This window comes from Marmota marmota, unplaced genomic scaffold, assembly GCF_001458135.2.
Source record: "Marmota marmota marmota unplaced genomic scaffold, marMar, whole genome shotgun sequence".
Classification (NCBI taxonomy): Eukaryota; Metazoa; Chordata; class Mammalia; order Rodentia; family Sciuridae; genus Marmota; species Marmota marmota.
Window position 1 is genome coordinate 29,674,777 of NW_026000229.1, and position 23,252 is coordinate 29,698,028.

The window sequence follows — 23,252 nt, forward strand, 5'->3', positions numbered from 1 at the left end:
GTGTGCTGACATCAGGGTACTCTTTCTAAAACATAGTCCTGATTTTGCTACCACCTACTTAAAGAAGCATTGATGCTTTCCCAGAATGTGAAGCATGAAGTCCTTAGTGTGGCACACAACATTATTTGCAACTGGACATCACCTACTTTTCTTCTACTTTCCAAACTTTGAGTTCCAGCCTCACTAGACTGCACCATTTCTGGGATGCTTTTATAGTTTTATAGCCTTTGCTATGCCATTCCCTCTGTCTAGAAGTCTTTTCCCCTACTTTTACTTATTGAAAATTCCTTTCATCTGGTTAAAATATTCAATTCAAATATTACCTATTTTCTCTTTTCCTAGTTTCCAAATAACTCCATCCTCTGGTGATGCCCAAAGTGTTTTGTTCATAACACTACTGTGACACAGGTCCCAAGACACTCATTATTACCCCAATCAGTACCTTGTGTGCAACCTGAGGGCAGGTGCTGTGCCTTAGTCTTCTTACACTTCTCAGGGCCAAGCACACAGCTTGGCACTCAGTTAAGATTTTTTATAAATTCTTGTTAAGTAAAATTCAACCAAACACTTTGTAACTCATGAATATCTTCATCAGTGTTTAAAGGCAATCTCTAATGTGGAAAATGTGTATATATATATATAATGTCAGGGTTCGGGGTTTTTAATGGAAACTAGCCCTGAGAGATTGCTCTCAGTAAGTAAAAACCAAATGCTATATGAGGATATTTATTTCTGCTTTTTTTGACGACAGGCTGTATATAGGCCGCCATTGTCTGCCAAAGAACACACATGCTGCTTTAAGTCTCTAGGTGTTGGCTTAATTTTGGTGTCAGCAGGCTACCTGCTATTTACAATCTCAGGGGAGGTATTACTGATGCTGGTTTGGCCCAGATTTGATTTCTCTTTGCTCTGAGGGTGTTGACAAAAACCTAAGATTGCTACACAAGGACACTTTTGGCTTTTCCTCAGCCTTGGTCACCATTACAGGCTGTGGAGAAATCACAGCCTAACCACAAACATCAGATGTCTGCCTTAATGGATTCCATATGAAGCAAGGTAATGCTCCACCGCAGAGGATATGGAGGCTTGCAGGCTTTACTTTGGTTCTGTTTGGTTTTTAATCAGGAGGAATTTGAAAGGGACTCCACTAGGGTAGAAAAGTCTCCATTTGATAACTAGGCAAGAAACAGTCCTAGTCTCATGATTGTCATGTGGCATAGTTTGTGGTGACAACACTGTCCTGAAGACCCAGACATTTGCTGCTGCTGCTGTTTCTGCTTCCTCTCCTCCTCCTCCCCCTCCTCCTCCTCCTCCTCCTCCTTCTCGTTCCTTTTTCATCTTCTCATAATCCTCTGCCTTCATTTTTTTCCCTTATCACTCATCAAATCATCTCTATATAGTTTTAATACCACCAAGTCTTCCATTCTGGGGTAAGAACCCTGGTTTAAATGATTCTGATTTCTGTAGAATTTTGTTAGAGGGCAAAAAATGTATTATATTACTAAACATATAAATCTCATTATATCATTTTGGAAGCACCCATTGTACTAGTTTGGTAAATAAAAATATGGAGATAAAATTCAAAGATATTTAATAGAGATAACTGGCAGATAATCATTAAAGCAACCTTTGGCTCCTTGAAAAAACCTTACAAGATCTTTAGACAAAGGTTACTCAACTTCACTTTATACAGATGATCAAACAGTACAAACCAGGGTGCCGCACGCACGACAGGCATTTCTCTGGGTAGAATTATTCATCTCCCTTTCCAGTACTACTGTTACATCAATCTGGAAGTCATATTTTATTTTTCTCTTTCCTTTATGTCAAAAAGATATAACTACTACTTTCAATGAATTTTGCCCAAGTATAATTCATCTTAATTAAGCAAATATTTATTAAGTACCTACTGTGTTCTAAGGGAGAATGTGAAAACCTGAAGCATGCTCTATTTGGCTACATTCAGGGGAGTATGATGAAGCAGAGTGGGACACAGATGGGAAAAGGGTGGATTTTGATGAACTTTTCATAGGCCATGTTAAGGAGTCTGAATTTGATCTAGGACAGATGAGAGATATTGAAAGATTCTAAGCATCAGTGTCAAGATGATGCTGGTTGGAACATACAAAAGAGTTTGGAAGGAAGCCGGAATGAAATGAGTAAAATCAGTTCAGTTAATGTGAAAATCCAGGCAAGAGTGAAGATGGCAGAGAGAAATTCATGGCTCTAGTGGGATTAACTGGTGGCAGGGGTGGGGAGGAGCTATGAGTAATGATGTCCATATTTCTAGTTTAGAAGACAAATGGATAGTGAAATTGATTACTGAGGCTACAGATATAAGAAAGACAGTAAATTATTGGTGGAAAGTAAGTCTGTCCAGTTTGAGTTTGATGTGTTTGGACACATCCAAGAGAAGTTCAGTTGGTAGTTGAAGAAAGTGCCGAATGTGGTTTTGGGCAGAAGATATCTGTCTGAGAACAGTCAGTCTATAGATGGAAACTGGAACCACAGATATGAAGTTAATTGCACAGAAAGAGTGTAAAGAATGGGAGGAGAAATATACTCTGTAAATCTCTGATGAATAGAGATCTGTCGATTATTTAAAGGGCAAGCAATAGAAGATTTATAACTTAAAAACTGTGACCTTTGTCCAGGCTCTGGCCATATGTTATTTTGTCCTTTTAAAATTATTATGTTCTTTTTAATTTGTTTTGAAAAGCTAACTTCTGAAATGACGAAGATTTTATTGAGTTTCAACAGAAATGACCAGTAGTCTAGGATAAAAAGAGGTTGAAAACTTGCTGAGCTCCAAAAGAAATGTTTAGTTAGTAAACTTAAACAGGATTTCATGAAACTGGATTTATACAAACTCAAATTTAAAGGGTGGATGCTGGATTAACAGACACTGTGGTGCACACCTGTAATCCCAGTGACTCAGGAGGCTGAGGCAGGATAATCTCGAGTTCAAAGCCAGCCTCAGCAAAAGCGAGGCACTAAGCAACTTAGAGACCCTGTCTCTAAATAAAATACAAAAAAATATGACTGGGGATGTGACTCAGTGGTTGAATGCCCCTGAGTTCAATGCCTGGTACCCCCCACCCCCCCAAAAGAAAAGGTAAAATGTATAGAAAATATTGAATCAGAAAATTGTACAGATGGAAAGGACCCTTGAAATTATAGTGTTTAAATGTCTCCTTTTTACATGTAGAAACTGAGGTAAGGAGGTGGTAAGGGACTTTCACAAATTACAATCAGTTTGTGATTACACTGAAGTAGTTGTTCTCAATGTTTAGGGGAACCTTAGGGAAATTTTTAATTTTTTTTCAATGGATGCACAAGGCCAAAAGTATTTTCATTATATAAACACATTATTTGCCTTTTTCATTCTTTTTCTCATGAGTATACTGTAGAGTTCATAGTAGCCATGATATATGATATCACAACAGAATACATGCCTAAGCAGATAGGAGAATCCAATTGTCTGTTATTAAGTCTGACATTAAAGGGATCTGGATTATGTATAACAGTGCCACTCTCCAACCTCTTTTTGGGGGGTTTTAAAAAAATACAGTCATAGAAAGTTATGTTAGTACATATTAGTTTTATTATTACTATTAATTATTGCTATAGTGATATTAGAATTAGTGTTATAAGACTATTAACATTTGGAGTCTTCAGTAAGTATTAAGTGTGTAAAATTGAGATTAAAAAAAATTGAGAATTGATGTCCTAGGCTGGACTATAAAAAGTAATCATCAAGAAATAATAATAGCAAATGAAAGATATACATACTTTGCTTCTATATATATCTCCGATGATGGAAAGGAGTAAATGTGGGGGAAATTATAAAATTGGATTATTGTAGAAGAAAAGTAAGAGAAAGTTCTTCCTAGAATGCAGTTATATTCTCAGTTGAGCAATTAGATATGCTGCATATACATTTTCTGTCTTTTCTCCCAGTGTAGGTATATTAGTCAGCTTTTCATTGCTATGACTAAAATACCCAACATAAACAAAGGAGGAGGGCTTTATTTTGACTCAGTCCATGTTAGGCTAGCTCCATTGCTTTGGGCCTGAGGAGTGGCAGAACATCTGGTAGAAGGCTGTGGCAGAGCAGAACTGTTCACCTTGTGGCATGGCAGCTGGGAAGCAATTGGGAGGGCATTAAAGACCCTTCCAGGGTATGCCCCTAGTGACCAAGTTTCTGCAACCAGGCCCCACAGCCTGCAGTTTCTACTGCCTTCCATTTAGTTATCAATGGATTAATCCACAGGTGAGGTCAGAGACCTCATTAGCCAATCACTTCCCAGAAGCTCCACCTCTGAACATTGCTACATTGGAGAGCAAACCTTCAGAATATGAGTCTTTGAGGAGCATTCCAGATCCAAACCATAACAGTAGGTAATCAGAGCTGAATACAAGAAAAACTGCATGAGTTGAGGCAACTAAGAAAGCTGACCAAGGGTCTTAGGACAAAAGACAAGACTTAGACAAGATCCACTACTAAGTTTTCAGGGTGCATTAGATCTGTTTAAGCCAGGAGGAAACTAGACTAGATTAAGCGTTGAATAAAGAGTTAAAAGTTAGAGGGGAAAGTAGTTTATTGTACTTTGGTAGTGAAATTCTTTTGAATAAAACTCTAAATTTTGTATCCAAATTACATTAACAGTAATAGATATTTATATTTATCCGTTTTGAGGCATTCTAGTTTTAGAGAAAAGGTAGAATTAAGTGGGACATCTACAATGATCTTTGATTCAAATGAGGAAGACTGTGAAGGTCAGAGTGATCCGACCATGCATTTGGGACCCAGGTGTTTGTCTTAAACTGTAGGCAATTCCTGGGAAGAAATACATGATCATGACACTCATTCATTTACTCATTCAGTAAATAATTATTAAGTGCCTACTCTGTGTCAAGCTGTGAAACCAGGCCTACAAACTTGGGGCAAATGTTCTGTGGTTTGAAAGAAACATTTGTCTGACAAAATACAGAGGTGGAATTGAAGATGTAAGGAGCCCAGTAAAGGCTATCATACCAACTCGGGGAGGTCAAAACCACAGCCCTATGAATTACAGAATTCCAATGGGAAGAGGAGAGAAATTTTATTTTTTTTAAAAAAGCCTTTTGTGAGGTATGCTTGCAGCCATGATTGACCCAAGAATGAACCCCCAGGAACGAATGGGCTTTTCTAAGGAGCAAAGGGGGTAAGGAATTAAGTCAGTGAGGGCCAAGAACTAATGCATAAATGATGTCTTGATGGCTAGAATTCCATATGGAGACGATTTGGCATAATAATAATGCTGATTGGAACACTAGGTCTTGAATTTCACACCAGGAGCTTTCAAACAAAGCTCTCAATTCTGCTCAATACGAAGACTTAATTTAAATGTTTCCACCCTTTAGTAACAGTAGGCAAGGAAAATTTAAAAAGTCCTCTGCATCAGAATAAAAACACTTGTTTCTGAATCTGGGAAATCAAAGGATTCCAGTTGAAGGAATGTTTCTAAGTTAATAAAACAGGATAAAGCCAAGTGACTTAGGTAGTGACTTTCTCACTGAAGGCACTGAATGTTTTACTACTGGCTACAACATTATGCCCATTTCCAAACTGCCCAGCTGGAACCCTGCGACAGTCTAGTTTTGACAGATTTCGTTGATTATAATCTGTTTTTCCAAACTGTTTTTCTTTTCAGTTCGAAACCCAGCAGGACAGATAAAGCTTTATTCCAAGGGAGCGGATACTATTCTCTTCGAAAAACTTCATCCTTCCAATGAGGGCCTTCTGTCTTTGACGTCAGACCATCTCAGTGTAAGTGACTGCCCATTAACGTTAGCACAACGGTCCCTTTGCCATCTCCATCTCCTATGGTTAGGTTTTGTTTAAAAAGTATCAGCTAAACGATCTGACTTCTGAAATAGAAAGCATCTGGAGAGCAGTTGCATAGGAAACTGTGCCAGCGAATGTCTGGAAACTGGCACACGGACCCGCTCCCTGCCCTGCTGGGAGTCTGGTCAGCTTCATTGCAGGTGGATTGACACCGCAGCAGAGAAGGGGCCACACAGTGTGGGCACCTGGTCTCCCTCCAGGGTGAGGCTCAGGGGTGCTTCAGGACCACCTAGGGAAGCTGCTTTAACTGCTGCAGTGTTGTGCTTCCTGCTCTGGAGACTGCACTAGTTCTGGAACTGAAAAGTTGCTTTTCCTTGAGTTCTGCTGTGTCTGTACCAATGGAATCTCTAGTTCAGGGTTCTGTTCAGATGGTGAGGAAAAAATAGCCCCAGGAACCAATTTTCTGCTGAAAGTTAAATAAAGGTATAAATATGATGAGTCCCTTGTGTTCTATAGGACACTGAACTCAGAATGTCTAGACCAGCATAATTGCATAACTTATTTCCAGAAGTTTTCTAAGGGGAGCAGAGATGACCTTTGCACACATGCTTTCCTCTCCCTTCCCCCCTGCCACCTCTCTCTTTCCTCCTGAAGGAGTAAGGGCCTATGAATTAATATGAACATTATGTGGTTTACACCTGAGATCAGAGTGTCTCTTTAATATTTGTTTGAGGTTCTATTTAACTCCATGTGAACTTTAATGAGGGAAATTGGTCAAAACTCTCATTTTTTTCCCTTTAAAAAATTATTGAAATTTCATGTTCTTTGTCCCTATATTTAATATAAACATTCCTTGAATCTTTAAAAAAACAAACAAATAAAATATAAAAACCCTGCCTGACTTGAAGTTCAAAAAAATGATGGTTTAGTAATATTGGGTACAAACACAACTATTGTTTTTGTCTTTCCAACAGAGCATTCTTGATTTTCTTTTAATCTCTTCCAGAAGGCTGGCATGGTCTTTTAAAGTTATTATTATTGTTTTTTTCAGGAAAACAACATTGGAATCATAGCTATCTGATTTTTGCCATTACTCAAAATACCAAGGCCCTGGATTTTCATATGTTCTCCTTTCACACTGAAGTATAGGAAGCCTGATTTGTTTTTTTAACATTCGTATGCAAAATTGAAAAAAAATTAGGCAAGATCAATTTGACTTGCTCTTTGCTTCATTCACTTTATTCATTCTGCCTTCTATATTCTGAGGTTTTAAATTTGTATTTAATTATTGATTTTGAATTGTTTAAGGATCGGAAAAGACCTTGTTCAAATGCTCATTTAGGATTAAACTTGTGTTTCATGCACTAATTAAATAACTTAAATCATCTGTCTCTTTTGTAATGCCATCTTAGGATTGATTCACTGTTGTACTGAACATAGAGGAAGGCACTGGTAATGCCCAGTGGGGTTGCAAGTTAAAGGCAAAGAAGTGTTTGTGCGAATTAAGAAGACAAAAGATCGTTATAAGGCAGTAACTAGATTTTCAGATCAGAAGGAGACCCAGTGGTGGTCTTGGATGGCAGGGCTTGTAAAATGTGATTGCAATGTCCCAAGTGCTATGTGATGAATTTGGATAATTTTTCTCATAGTTTCTCTGGGCTAAATCACATTGGCACAGTATGTACTTTCTATTTACCTTAATAGGGTGTGTCATGATTTAACTTGTGCCTGATCATAAACCTCTATCTGTACTACAGGCCAAAACACAATAGAGAAGACATGCTCTGTGGCAATGCCCAAAGGAGCAGAAATGGCTATAAAGATGCTTGGCTTGCAATGTAGAGGCCCATAAAATGTCCATTGGAGGCAGAGGCGAAGTGGGAGGTTTTTAGCATTTCCCCAATAGTGTTTCTAGCTATTGTGGCTGTTTGAGACACTTAATAACTAACGGTCTCCTATTTTCCCCTTCTATTGGAAGGATAAAGTACCAGAGGTATTATCTGAGATTCAATTTATTGAGATGTTATAGGAAAAGTATGGTTTCCCAATCAATTTGATTAATTATTAAGTACTAACTCCATTGAACATAGTTTATTAAAAATAATTTTCAAACTAACCTGATGGTGTCTTTAAAATTTCAAACTTTTGTTATTATTACAATGAAATTTTAATATAGCAAAAATTAGAAAATTTCAGAGAGGGGCCTAGAATGAAAAGTCCACCCCCATTTTTAATCCTATGCCCCAGAAGCAGTTGTATTATCATTTTTTCCTTTCTCTTTCCTTTCTTTCCCTCTAAAGGTTATTATTACAACCTCAAGTAATATGTTTAAGCTTTTTTTTTACCAGAATATCTGAAATCTATTTATTTATTTATTATTTACTTTTAGCTTTTCATTATGAGAATTTTCAAACACATGCAAAAGTGGGACTCAATTAATTTTAAGCATAGATATATTACTAAGGGAAGCAGTTGAGACTTTGGTGAGGTGTCCTGATGCATTTCTTCTAAAGAACCTCCTGCCTTTGATTTGAGGGCTGTGCTTTCTCTTCACTGGAAGCCAAGGGCCTTGAAACAGTGTTGGTCTCTCTCATGGCCAGCAATACTTCCTTCAGGCAAGGAAAGCCTGCAAACCAATATGTTGCTCCAAATGAATGTCTCAAGTCATAGGCATCATTGATCACCTCTCAACTAGAATGCTTCACCGGGCATTTCATCTGTCTTTACGGGAAAGCATGGCTCCCCTGAAGGTTTTAACTTCATAGAAATAAAATACACAATATAAACATTATCTCTCATTTCTGAGTGGGTAAAAAGTTAGAGTTAGAATAGCCAAGTAGTGCTCTTGGGACAAAATGAATTGGAGTATAAAGCTTCCTAACCATTATTGTGGCTGTTGTGATTGGCATGCTTATTGTTTTCTACTGTTCCTACGTCTATGTCTCCTCTGGCAGGAGTTTGCAGGGGAAGGCCTTCGAACCTTGGCCATCGCTTACAGAGAGCTGGATGACAAGTACTTTCAAGAGTGGCATAAGATGCTTGAAGATGCAAATGCTACTATGGATAAGAGGGACGAACGGATATCTGGGCTGTATGAAGAAATTGAAAGTGATTTGATGGTACAAGTTTAGAAGCCCGAGGGTTTGTGTTTACAGAAAGGATAGCATGTGTTTGGAGATCTACCATAGGAATTAGCCATTGGCTAAACTATCTTGCACACAGCAGATGTTATTCTTTCAAACACTGACTTCTGCTTTCTATGTTGGCTTTGAGTTTGCCATGTATGGCCCTAGTGAGCCTAAAGATTTATTTCTCTTAGCAGTAGCTTATATAACTGGAAGTTCCCCAAGAGTGGAAGATAATACACTCCCTATTATTTGTCAACCTCTCATGTGTCCTTGATGTTATTTCTTGCCCTCTCTCCCTGCTTTGTGATCCACTTTAAGAAGAGAAACTTGCTATTAAGTGAGACTATGGCTCTAAACTGTTATAGGCTCAGGAGTTTCTGATGATACCTGTGCTATTCAGAGTATGGTATATTCTAGAAACCACTCTTTCCTGAGGCCCAGTGGTCAAGTAGCATGGTCAATTGTGAGTGCTAGGGAGCATGTCCTATGCATCTTTGAATGGAAATTGCACAGGAAATTTCACTTTTTATTATGGCATCTGTGGTTTGTTAATGTGGGAGAATGACTCTCTTTTTTCTGGTCAGTTTCTTGACTATGAGGTGAGGACTTTACTTTGGACTTCTCCATTAGTGAAAGTGGGGAGTCATCTAGAGAAAGAAGTCATTAGAGGCCCAAATGGCTTCATATTGCACACCAACATGTTATCTGAGCATTTCAGCCCCCTCATATGAACATTAACTCCTGGGATCTCTGCCATTAAGTTGGCTTGATTTGGGAACTTCTTATTGGGGTCCTTCCCAATCCACTTCTGCATCTGCATCTGCAATGTGGATATAGATATATTGATACTGATATTATGACATCAATATATCATAATTTCTGTCTTCAACTCATGTTCCTTGTCCTTCATACACTGTGTTGGAAGGCCATAGATGTTATGGTTATTGTATTAACCTAAATTATTCTCTATCCTTCACTGAAGCTATTAGGTGCTACTGCTATAGAAGATAAATTACAAGAAGGTGTTATTGAAACTGTTACAAGTTTATCACTGGCCAATATTAAGATCTGGGTTCTCACAGGAGACAAACAAGGTAATTTGAAAGTGGATGATGATGATGTTTGGAAAGGGGGTATTAAATTCTATGATAAATTTTTAGTTAAGCAGAATCCTTAATTATTAGATATTTGGCCAGTCCTCCACATAGGAAAAAGTTGAAATACAAAAAAAGAGAGCTAATATATTTCAAGAATTACTATTTTAAAACAACAACAACAACAACAACAAAACTAACACAATATCTTTCATAGTATATCATGGGGTCAGTAGAGTTTCACACCAATTGCCTCTTATACCTATAGGAAACAATAGTACTAAAATTTTTTAACAACTGATTCTTATGAGTGATGTCCCAGGTGGGACAGATATTGGCCTAGTACTGCAGCAGGACTTTGGAGTTTTTTCATGGTAGGGAGGCTCAGGGGATCTTATGGAAATAGAGTGGTGGCAGGCTTTGGGGAAGCACAGGTGAACAGCTGTTTATCAACTGTTTATGGAGATATTTTAGCCTTTTAACAAACACTACAGCTATACCAGTGCAACCTGTTGAATTCCAGGGCTGCCCGTGCAATGGCACAGTGAGTATCAACTCACTTTTAGGAATGACAAAATGCTAGGTTATTATGTTCAGAATATTGCTTTCCTAAGAAAGAAAAAGGGTCAATACAGTTTGGCTCTTTTGCTAACAGTAATATTTTAAAATGACCTTATGCTTGGCCATCAGTAATCTGAAAATATTCATTTAACTGGCACACATGTATTTAAAGATTCTATACACTGGTTAGGTTATTTTTAGAGCACTGGGGAATTTATAGATGTGGTGAATCAATTCTCCATATTTTTTATCCAAATTGTTGATTGCAAGGAATACATAGTACAGAGTCAAGCCCTCTGGTGTATTCCTAGATAGAGACTCCCAACAGTGTGATGTTGATCTGTGGACACACTTATTTGAGTATTACAAATAGCCATGAATTTTGATTTCTGTGATATATGCAAAATATATGTTGAGATTTTATGGATGGTTTTCTTTGATTTAGGACAAATGAATGATTCTATAGCATTAGGTAGCATCTAATGATTCTATGGAGTTAGAATCAAATGACTCTATTGGAGATGGTAGGAGTTATGTAACTAACCCAGACTCTATTCCTATAAAATTAGAGGAAAGATTGAACAATATCATGGGATTCTCCAGTTCTCTAGTAAGGCAGTTCTTGTTGTTTTAGTCAGTTTTTCATTGCTATGACCAAAATACCTGGCAGGAACAACTCAGAGGAGGAAAAATCTATTTGGGGCTCACAGTCTCAGTCCACAGATGACTGACACTATTGTTCTAGGCCAGAAGTGAGGCAGCACATCGTGGGGGGAGGGGCCTAGCCTGCAGAAAGCTACTCAGCTCCTGGTGGGGTCAGGAAGCAGGGAGAGGAGTGTGGAAGGAGGCACAGGGAAGATGAAGCCTTCCAGGACATGCCTCCAGTGATCTCCCTCCTCCCGCGGTGCCCCACCTGCCTATGGTTACCACCCAGTCATTCAAACTAGGATGGACTGATTAGGTTACAGCTCTCACAATCCAATCACTTTACCTTTGAACATTGCTTACATTAACACAAGAGCTTTTGGGGGGACACTTCATATTCAAACAATAACAGTGGTATGGTAAGATAGTTAAATTCCAAATTTATATCATTTATTGGAAAAATGGCATTGTTGTGTACAGGAGAACTATAAAAAAAATTTTTAAGAATGATTTTTGTTTTTCAACTGAACATTTTGTGAGTTTTCTCTTCACTTTGCCTATAATTTCACAATTAAATATTAGCAATATTTACTATTTGGCTCTTTAAAGACAGTGTTTGGGACTTATGGCCAAAAGTTTTATTTTTGCATGTATTATTCTATCACAAGATCTTAGAATGTCTTCATGAGTGCTGGTTTGAGAATCTAAAGTTATTATTAAAAACTAAATGATACAAATTACATGTATGAAGACTTGAATTGGGTGTCAACATACTTTATATACAAACAGAGATACAAAAATTGCGGTATATATGTGTATTAAGAATTGTAATGCAAAAAAAACCAACAAAGTACATGTATAAAGGCAAAAAAAAAAATAAAAAGAATAGCGTTACCTTAGATTAGGTAGAGGGAAGTGAAAGGAGGGGAAGGCGGAGGATGTGGGATAAGAAAGATAGTAGAATGAAACAGACATCATTACTTTATGTATATATATGACTGTATGACCAATATGATCCTACAATATGTATACTCAGAAAAATGAGAAATTATATCCCATCTGTGTATGATATATCAAAGTATGTAAGTGCATTCTACTGTCATGTATAACTAATTTAAACAAATAAAAAATTAATTTAAAAAAACTAAATGAAAAGCTGAGGATTCATAGATACTGCTACTTTTTCATGAGTTTAGTGAGTGGTAAATTTGATCATGGAAAGCAGGTCTTTGGATTTTCCTCTGGGTCATTTGTATTTTATTGTTCATTGTGTGCTAACATTAAAAGGGTGTATAGGCCATGAGAAAATGCAGCTACAACCTCTAAACTTTTGTATAAAAAATACTTCTGTTCTTAATTCTAACTGAGATAGCTATCTTTTATATAGAAACTGCCATCAACGTTGGTTATGCCTGCAACATGCTGACTGATGACATGAATGACGTGTTTGTGATATCAGGAAACACTGCAGTTGAAGTGAGAGAAGAACTCAGGTAGGCCGGGAAGGAAGGAGGGAAAACGGAAGGGTAGGAAGGAGAAGGGAAAAGCAAGATCACACAGTTGAGAAAGTGGAAAGATTCCTATGTCCCGAACTTCATATAAAGCTCTTTCTACATATTTCCTAACTCGTATTCATTTTGGTGACAAACTAAGGTAAGTTTGACTCAGCAGTGAATCATTGTCTTCAGGCCTCCAACATTTCCCAGGTGTTTTTAGAAAAGAATTTCAAGTCATTTACATTAAGTTGTCCTTTAAAATTGTTCAATGGTGAATGTCTGATAGCTCTTAAGTGATGATGAGTGATCAGAATCCCCAAGGACACTTGTTAAAAATATCAGTTCCCTGTCTTCCTTCAGATCTTCCTTTAGAAGACTCTATGGGGATTGGAGTATGAGAATTTGTATTTAATAAACACCTAGGCAAAGTTTATGATCAGATAAATTTGGGAAACACAGTTGTAGTATATGGCATGTGAAGTTGGAATAGAATCTTTCAGCATTAAAGAAAATAGATATTTTGACATACTTACTATTAATTCCAGACTTACACTGCTAATGAGAAATAGAACACTGTGACATTTGTGTGATTGTTATGGAGTAGCAGATAATATCTAAGTGCTGACATTGGAGTTAGCAAAATAGACATTGAATTTTGAAAAATAATATTTCTTAATATCAGTTTATTTACTTATTTATTTATTTATTTATTTATTTATTTTCTGTTATTTCTTTTGGAGACCATTTTAAAAAGTGACATAATCATTTCCCTAGAAATTTTAAAAATGCTGTCTTATAACAATTTTCTTTTCTTGCTGCTGCTTATAGTAGCTTCTTTAAGCTCAACTGGATGAAAAAAATAAAGGTCTTAGATGTCAGCACCAGCATCACCAATAGATATTTGTAGATCAAATTTCCCATTGTGTCTTGTCTTGCCTCAAGAAGAAAACTAGTGCATCATGCTGGTTAGAACCTATGAGATGAGACTGAATATGTTTTTGCCAAATAAAAAATGGGAAATATATTGGCTGGACTAGAGTTGGAAACTCAGCTTCTTGCTCATGGCTGGCTGGGAGTCTTTTGATATGTTATTTAACTTCTCCCTGCTTGTTCCCTCCTTTCTAAACTGGGGATACAAATATCTTCCCCATGGGCTTTTTTGGTTGGGGGATTAAATGAGGTAAGAAATTAAAGCTTTATGTAGGTTCATTGAGCTTCTTCATTCCTTCTTGCCTTCCTTCCCGAATCCCTTGACTTTAGGCATTGATTCCAATCCTTTCACCAACGAGGGCTACTTTTATTATTATTCTCCACAAAAGGACAGTGAGCCTAGGACTCTGGGGAAGTGAAAAGTGGCCTAGAATGTTGCTGAGGGGAGCTGAGTAGAAAGAAACAACTTTCCCACCATCCTTGTCTCATCCTAGGAGAGAGGCTTTGAAGTTTTTCTTTGGTGGGTAGAGTGGAGAGGGCTGGGATTTTGACTGAGTATAAGGAGGCTTGGTTATTTTTAGCTTCTCTGACTTTGACAGCTCAGAATACACTCGGGCATGCAAGAACAGAAACTCATCAAATTTGCTAAAACTGGTTTTGAACCCCTTTTCTGCCCGATGACATAACAATTAAGCTATGCACTTTCAGTTAAATTTAGTTCTCGTCTGGGATGCACAATTGCCTCACCTGTCACTACTCATCAATGTCTACCCTGCTGGCATCTAGCTGTTCCTATTCTGTCTCAGTCTTGTCTCTGGGCTCCGGGTTGCTGGCTTTCCCTCCTGGTTGACTTCCAGACCTCCTGGTGAAACATGGTAATTGTGGCCTCTTGTCTTCACCTCCCTGTGTCATAGAGGACTTGTGCTCTCACATGGTCATTTCAGTTCCTGAAAACCCTTTCTGCTACTATCCTCTATGCCATTGCACCTCTGTGGGAAGTATTTAACTACTGTATACACTGAATCCCCAGAATTTATCTGAGTATTCCATTACCCACACAGGTCCTCTATCCACCATCAACCCCACATGTGTGTCAGGACCCAGGTTTCTTTTAGCAACTCACCAGTACGTAAGCTGCTCTTTCTATTGTTCTTTGTATGGCAATATTTTATGCCCTAATTTCTTTCAGAATTAGTGTTTTGAGACTTGAAGAAACTTTTATTTCCTCTCAAAAAGCTCAATCAGTAAAATTCTGGATGGCTGGCATTCAGAATGATGGCTCTGCTATGAGTTTCGAGAATCTATTTTTGTGCTCAAAAAGCAAGAATTTGATTCCTCTCTCTCTGTATTTGGCTTTGTCAGGTCCTTCTGAGGCCAGGGACATTTCTGAGTAGATAGAAAGGGTCACCTGAAATCTTGGTGGTAGCTGTAGAAGGAGCAGTTGAGGTGGTATCTCAAGAGTTTGTTTGGCTTCATTTGATTGAATAGAGAGATGACATCACTATCATTGGGTGGAAGAAATGTACATTATTTATGTGCTGTTGTTGGAACTGCAAATTGGTAGAAACTATTTAGAGGGCATATTAGCAATGTATTCCAAATTATGTATATGCCTACTTTTGACCCAGTGATTCCTATTTCTAGGAAGTTCTCTTTTTTTTTTTTTTTTTTTTTTAAATTTTTTATTGTGGGTTGTTCAAAACATTACAAATTTCTTGACATATCATATTCCACACTTTTCTAGGAAGTTCTCTTAAGAAAAATAGTGGAAAATGTATTAATAAGTATATAAGGAAATATTTACTGCTGTATCAGTTATAATAATAGAAAATATAAGTAGGTCAAATACCCAGTCATGAAATGTTTTGTCAAATACTGTGATATAAATATGCAATGGAATACTATGCAATCCATAAAAATGATTATGTATTTACTAACTTTGGAAGATACCAACCATATATTTAAGCAAAAATGAGATTACAAAACTTCATGCATAGTGTAATATCTTTTTTGCAAAAATTTTATGTGCATACATATATTTGTTCTTTATATATATGTACATATAAAACACATCTGTCCATGTGCATTATGGTTTAGATACGTGGTATCCCCCAAAGGCTTATGTGTGAGACAATGAAAGAAAGTTTAGAGATGATATGATTGGGCTATAAGGACCTTAACCTACTTTTACCCAAGCCCACAGTTTTAGGGATGAAAAATTGAAATCATAAATTTGCATGATTCCATTTTCTTGTGTTATGCTTTTGAGTTCAGTGAAAGTTCATGGAAAGAAAGTGTATCAAAAGAACAAAATCTGAGTGATAGTAGCTATTGGAAGGAAATGACCTAAATGGTTATATTTAAACCTGTCAAATATGTTTAGATTATTTCATAAACATGGATATGTGATTTTCATGCATATCATGCACACGGCTTGTTTCAAATTTAGTGTCTTGAAACCATTTTAGACACTTGAAGTCCTGGCTTAATTTTGCTTCTGTAGCTGCTTTAGTATTAAGGGCATGCCCAGAAATCTAGAATTAAACCCTGCTATGATTTCTCAGAAGATTACTGCATTGATTATATTTCACCAATGCATGTCTTTGGCCCAAAGGAAAACAGGATGAGAATGTAATTTTGTTTGGTCTGACAGAAGAACTCATTCCATATTTCATTTTTGTAGCACTGATCACTTGTTTTATCTTAGAAAAATTTATGTCCTCTTAACTAATTAAACCATGCAGTGACTTCACAGCTTTTGAGAGGTATCCCAGTGATAAACCTGGAAATCGACGTTTCCTCTATAGTCAACAAAAGTACATTGGTGTTTTTTTTTGAACACCTACTTAGTGGGAAGTTATTGGTTTGGATGTTCAGGATTATCAAGTGCAATGGCTCCAGGTGTGGCAGGTAACATTAGTACTATCTAGGTTATTTGTAAGACATTAAGATTGTGGCGAAGCTTTAGGTGAAGGGGAACAACATACTGCTCATAGAGTCCTACCGGTTTCTTCAATGCCATACAGACCATAGAAATGCATCTTGGTCCCAATTTTCAATTTCTAGTTGCCCAGACAAAGTGTTTTAATAAGTTAAGGTTTTCTTATAAATTTTCTTCTAACACATAATGATGCAGCTACCCAAGGTTTCATAGCTGGCATCTGTTTTCACTGGTTGGTGCACCAACCAGTCTGACTGGCTGGTCCTGTTCCCCACATTTTTAATAATAGAAAATGTTTCAGGGGTTGAATGTCTTATAGGCCTTTCTTATGAAAAGGATGATGAAACTGGGACTGAAAATAAAAGCCTCATGTACTCTCTCCCTTTCTCTACTGTGGGCAGGGTGGTACTATTTCTTTAAATGCCCCTCTGTCACTATGCTCTATCTAGTTCAACCTGGAGGCAGCTTGTGGTGTAGTAGATGGAGAATTAGGAATTTGAAATCGAGGTCTGTCACTGATTAAGCAAGTGGTCAGAAGCCACATAACTCACTGGATGCAGTGATGCACGCCTGCAATCCCACTGACTTGGAAGGCTGAGGCGGGAGGACACGTGTTCCAGGACAGCTTCATCAACTTAGTGAGACCCTGTCTCAAAATAAAAATTAAAAAGGGCTGTGGATGGAGTTCAGTGGGTTCAATCCCCAATATCACAAAAAAAAAAAAAAAAGAAAGAAAGAAAGAAAGAGAGAGAGAAGGAAAAGGTCGGGGGAGGAGGGTCAGATAACTCAACAGTGATCCTGTACTCAGGTCTCCTGTCACCAAGCCCAGAGCTGTAACTTTTGCATCAAAGTCCAAATTGTCTTCTTTTAGACATGGTGTCATGATGTTAATTCACTTCCAAACAGATCCTTTTAATATTTAATATAGAGTACCTTCAAGGAGAGACAGACAGAATGACTTTCTTTTCTACCATCTCTTTTGTTCTTGATAGATTGCCCGCCAGCAAGTACAGACCTAATTAGTCTGCTGTGCCTGTGATGGTATCGGGCCACCAATGCCACAGTCACCTCAACTACTAATGCATTTCTGCTGCCAAAAACAGAATAAACTGCTCTACATTACAAAGCTTGCAAAACACAGGCATTCTTTTGTTTTAGCTTTTGTTATTTGAATCCTGTGGCTAAGCATCGTGTGTTATGCCTGCAAAAAATGTATAGCTCATATCCATTGAAGGGAATTATGTGCAGCTTTTCTCCCTTCTAATAAATTGTTTTTGCAAGAACCAGCTGGTGTTTGAAGAGCCGAGTTTCTGGAGTAAAAAGAAATGACAGTTACAGAACGTGGACAAAGGTCTGAAAACGTGAGCGCCTAATCTGGCATGGAGTAATGGCTTACGAGGAGAGGGCAGTGGGAATTTAAACAGAGTTGGAAAACTGTCCCTTTTCTGTCTGGAAAAGGGTTCATGTTAGATGTTAGGAAGACAGTTTTTTGTAAGGGGGGGGTCATAAGTAAATAGAATTTCAGCCAATACTTTCATGAACTTCGCCCTTCTTTGGAATGTTTTCATTCTCTGAGGGGAAAACAGAGGTTGAGTCATTTATACAGAGAATGAGAACTTTACTAAAAAGGAAACCTCGGGAGATGTTTTCCCTGTGGTGCTTTATTAAGATCCTATTTATGAGCTCTAAAGCATTGTCAGAGAAATGTTCATTTTGAAGGAACTTGTCTCCCTTGCTTTCTTCATTATCTGGGACTATAAATTTTCATGACTGTGAGGATTCCCTGACATGGTTATCTGTAGTGAAAGTCTGATCAGTTACAACACTGATTTTTTCATGTCTTCTCTTCCTCCCCCTTCCCACTGTAACTCCCTAAATTTCACACGTAGCACTCTGATTTTATAAATCTTTTTCTTTGGTTCTGCAAACTAGTTGCTAAATGCATGATAGTATCCTTGGAGCCAAGAGCATGTGACCTCTGGGTTCTTGAGTGCAGGCTGTGATTTTGGTCCTGGACAGCAGAAGGAGATGTTGAGCCAGAGGATAAGGTTGCTTTTGTTGTTGTTGATGTTGTTTTGGTTTTGTTCTTTAAATATAGTATGTAGACAATTAGTGTTGCATTTTCAAATAATTAGAAAAATGAAGGCTCAAATGGTTGTTTTGATACAGTGGTTGTTCTCTTCTTTCAGAGGAACCTTAGCATAAAACCATTTTAATAAACATTTTTTTACATCAAATGAGCCTTTAGGGAGCCCAGTCCATTTTGCTATAAACCCAAATATCCGTTATTCTAGTTCAGCTCTCACTTCCCATTTTCTTCTGAGTACTCACTTTGTGCATGTGCCTTAAAGGGTTGGTGACTGGTGTTAGCTCCCCTCCTTAGGGGGCAACTGCTAAGAGGTCTCAGGTTGTGGTTGAAGCCTCCTGTAGTCAGGTCAGCCTACCTATGTTACCTCAAAGCCTGTCACTGAGGAGTTCACAGGGAAGAAATTTCCTGTGTCTTAGCATTTTGAAACGAGCAGTAACATGTCACTTCTAAGGATGCTATGTCAACATCTATGCTTCTTCTTAAATGGAGGAGATGGAGTGTGGGCAGGATTCTTCAACAGCTACTGCTAGTGAGAGCTGGAGCATTTGGACGGAGTTTCTACTTGGAATGCCCCTCCTCTACACTTGGGTGTCGTCGTTTCTTTCCAGGGAGATTAATTCTATTGTTTGAACTGATGAATATAAATTTAGCTTAAAATTTTCTATTTTTTATAATGACTAGTAAATACCATCATTTATTTTTATTGTCAAAATTTTAAAGAACATATGTCTCAGAGGACTCCCATTTTAAACCAGATCATATTACATGGTCCCTCAAATTGATGAACTTATACATTTGCAGATGCCCTGGAATTCTTAGAAGATTTTCATCGATTTTCTTTAGTTTTTTGCTTTCCATTATTTAACAACATTGTGAGCCACAGAGTGGTTCTTCAGGCCTTCTATACTAAGTCGACCAAGATTCCCTGGATAAACCCTGCTCAAGATGGTGATTTACCTTTGTTTTCACTGTGTTCACCCGCCTATTTCCTGGAATTTAGAAATTTGCTATGGTCTCCCCATCACAAAGAATTCCCAGCTTGCTTGCTGAAACTGGATCTTATGCCATCCTCGGTCCTGCATAGTGAAGAAATGAATTTAATCTTTTAGGCCAGCCTTTTATAAGAGTTAGTATGTATGCTCTGTATGTTCTGTTATGATTTTCTTTTCCCCTTGTTCTTTTAGGAAAGCAAAGGAAAATCTGTTTGGACAAAACAGAAGTTTTTCCAATGGTCATGTAGTTAGTGAAAACAAGCCGCAGTTGGAGCTGGACTCTGTGGTAGAAGAAACCATAACAGGAGATTATGCCTTAGTCATAAATGGCCACAGTTTGGTGAGTTTGCTTCAGGCTTTTGTCTTTTCTTCTTCTTTTCCTCAATAATCATCTCTTTTGTGCTGTCATAATGAGAACTCTTTTTGTGTTTTTCAAACAAATGGCACTACAAGAAGCAGGGCATGCACAATGATTTCCTGTTGCAAAGGGAAAGGAAACTTCTAATATATATTTCATACATTATTGTTTGAACCATCACAGTGAAAGGGAGTCTCCAAAGCAACACTCTAGTCACGGAATATCAGTCTTGTCTAAATGACTGTAGACCACTTAGCAGTATTATTTAAGGGCTTTAAGGGGGAGTGTCACAGCTCGCTGTTATTTAATTAAAGAAATGCAACTGGATGGGTGAATTCTTGTTCTTGTTAATGTTTGTGATTTGCAGAGCATAACCTGACCTTCATATAATTACCACACCAAATTATTGCCATTAAGATACCTCTGGTGGTTTTTCTAAATAGCAGCATTTTACAGCAATGCCAAACAATTTGATTTGATTAGGAAATCTGGTTCTTGTCATAATAGAATAAACTTGCATTGTACTTTTGATGTAGTTCAGGTTCCAAATCTTGAACAAATATCAAAACGCTCTTCTGAGTTTCTAATTTAGAATACAAAAGCTCCGATGGCACTCTAGTGAAATTATCATTTGTATGCACAAAGAGCTAATCTCACATCTTTCTTGGGCTTTGACGATCATTTTTCATTTTGGAGTTTGGAAAATAAATGTTTCTTCTTGTAGACAGTTTCTTAGAGGACAAAAGAAGTTGGATGTGAGTAGAGTGCATTTTCCCCCTTGTGATTGTCTGTCTGTTAGCTCTTAGTGCTTAGAGCATTATCCAGCTGGACTCCAGACGTAATGATGTGTTGCCTTCTACACCATGGAAAGTTACAGAGCTCGGGCGCAGGCCAAGCTCAGTCGAAAGTTGGTCCAGATGACACGAACTGCTTCCTTGCTCAGATGAACAGCAACTGAAAATTATGATACTGCCAGCTGGGACTTGAGGCTGGTAGTCTCCAAGCTGAGTTTTCCAGGGACCACAATAGGGAAAGGATCCCCTATGAGTCCTGCTTCAACTTTCCCTCAGGCTCAGAGAAACACTGTGTGGTAGGGTGAGAGTGCTCAGGTGATAATTTACTCCATTCCCTCTCTCTCTGTCTCTAAATTTGTTGAAAGAAGGATCTAAGATAGATGTCTTTAGTAACCCCTTTAGCTTCAAAGCCTGATAGGCATGAAACCATGAAATGTCACTTTATTGTTTAAGGAGAACTGACTCTGTTTTTTGCTAGTGTGGTTGGAAGGTTTTTTTGTTTTTGTTTTTTTTTTAGTCGTAATTCTAATTTGCTCAAATGCTGATGCTTTACAGAATGTGATCAGTCCCCTCTTTCTCAGAGTCTTAGTCTAGATTTTTTTAAGAGTAGAAAGAAAAGAGGGCTGTTCTGAGCAAGAGTGCCAATTACATGCTTTCTTTTCCAGAAAAGGTGATGATATTTGAGAATGTGGATTCATAATTTTCTACAGGAATTATAGGTTTGGAGATAGAATTTTCTATACCAGAATTATGTTTTTATATTCTTTCAACCATCCATCCATTCATACCGTTGTCATTTATGAAACATTCCCAGGTCACAGTACTAGAGTCCAAGGATAATAGAACATGGCCACTGTTTTAGGGATTGCTGTCTGGTGGTATAGCAAAAACTAGAAAAGAAGAATAAACACAATGCTTTGAGAACATAGAGGTAGGTACATTTAATTCCCTGTAAAAAAAAATCATGGAGGACTTTCTGGAGGAAGCAATGGTTTAAAGTAGAGATGACAGCAGGTACAAAGGCACAGAGACAAGAAAAAACCTAGTAAATCTTAGGAAGCAAACAATTTGGCAGAAGCGAAGAAACAGTGGATATAAAGGTCATGATTGAAGATAAAACTCCAAAGGAATGTATGGGCCAGATCATCATGTGCTGTTAATGTCTTGCTAAAAGATAACCTGTGACTCAAAGTTTAAGTGGATTCCCGTTTCCTCTGAATGTGTTTATTCAAGGATGTACAGTGACATTTTTTTCTAGAAAAATAATTGTACAGTGAGTTGGAGGGGATTATGTTATGTTTCAATACTTTTCTAGCATGTTGAAGCCTCTTCTGTATTTGGAGAGGAGTGAGGGTGGAAATGACTGCAGGGACCCTATTTGAAATGCAGGTACCATGCCACCCTTTAGCACAGTTCAGTAGCTGTGTTCTCCAAAAACAATGCAAAGGAGACAAATAGCCTGTCACAAAGAACAAACAAATCACTAACATTTGTAGTTCCATCTAAATTTGGAGAGATGATGAATAAATTTTTGTCTTTTGCTTTCTCTAAACTTAGTGGTTTCTAGAACTTTTCCAGCATTTAACTATCTCTTGCCAGTGTAGCCTGGTAAGGTGTTTAGGGGGACACATGAAGGGCATAGTCTTCATTTTTATTTTTAAATTCCTTGGTGCTTACTGGAAGTTTGATACTAATTTCTTTGGTTTTGTTTGCTTTTGTGACCTGGATCAACAATGACTTGAAGTGAATCAAATGGTTTTAAAAAGCAGTTAAGAAAACAAGAGATTTGCTTCTCAGCAACCTTCATTTATTGTTGCTTGTTCTTTTCTGATTTTTTTTAATAACACAGGCTCATGCCCTAGAAAGTGATGTCAAGAATGATCTCATAGAGCTTGCCTGCCTGTGTAAGACTGTGGTTTGCTGCAGAGTTACCCCACTCCAGAAAGCTCAAGTAGTTGAGCTGGTGAAAAAACACAGAAATGCTGTCACTTTGGCCATCGGTGATGGAGCCAATGATGTCAGCATGATTAAAAGTAAGAGGATATCTGCTCAAGGGGCATGTTGTATATCTAGAATCCTCAGGTTCAGCATTTGGTAATGTGTGCTAGAGATTGCATTAAAATTTAATTTTGCTGTAGTTCTTAAATAATGATACTTTCTGGGTCCAATGCTTCCACCATTATTTTAATTCATAAGATTGGTATGAATTAATCGAATCATTTGTGTGTTTTTAGGTTAAAGAAAAGGACATTGGTTACCTAATACTGTGTGGGGAGATAAGTAGCTAGAGTATAGAAAGAATTAAGAGCCATTTTGCAACATGTGGGTTTAACCCCATCTTTGCCACTTACAAATTGGAAAACCCGTAGAAGTACTAAACTTTTCTGAGCTCAA

The 23,252-nt window shown here is 37.7% G+C and overlaps 1 protein-coding gene across 1 annotated transcript in view; it reads left to right on the forward strand.

Moving 5' to 3' along the window:
• Nucleotides 1-23,252, forward strand: part of Atp8b4 (ATPase phospholipid transporting 8B4 (putative)) — a 242,420-nt gene that overhangs the window by 180,128 nt on the left and 39,040 nt on the right. The window contains exons 17-22 of the mRNA XM_048793164.1: nucleotides 5,697-5,812; nucleotides 8,785-8,949; nucleotides 9,941-10,052; nucleotides 12,646-12,751; nucleotides 19,899-20,046; nucleotides 22,708-22,891. Of these exons, the coding sequence (XP_048649121.1) occupies nucleotides 5,697-5,812; nucleotides 8,785-8,949; nucleotides 9,941-10,052; nucleotides 12,646-12,751; nucleotides 19,899-20,046; nucleotides 22,708-22,891 (831 nt within the window). The remainder of the gene's footprint in view (nucleotides 1-5,696; nucleotides 5,813-8,784; nucleotides 8,950-9,940; nucleotides 10,053-12,645; nucleotides 12,752-19,898; nucleotides 20,047-22,707; nucleotides 22,892-23,252) is intronic.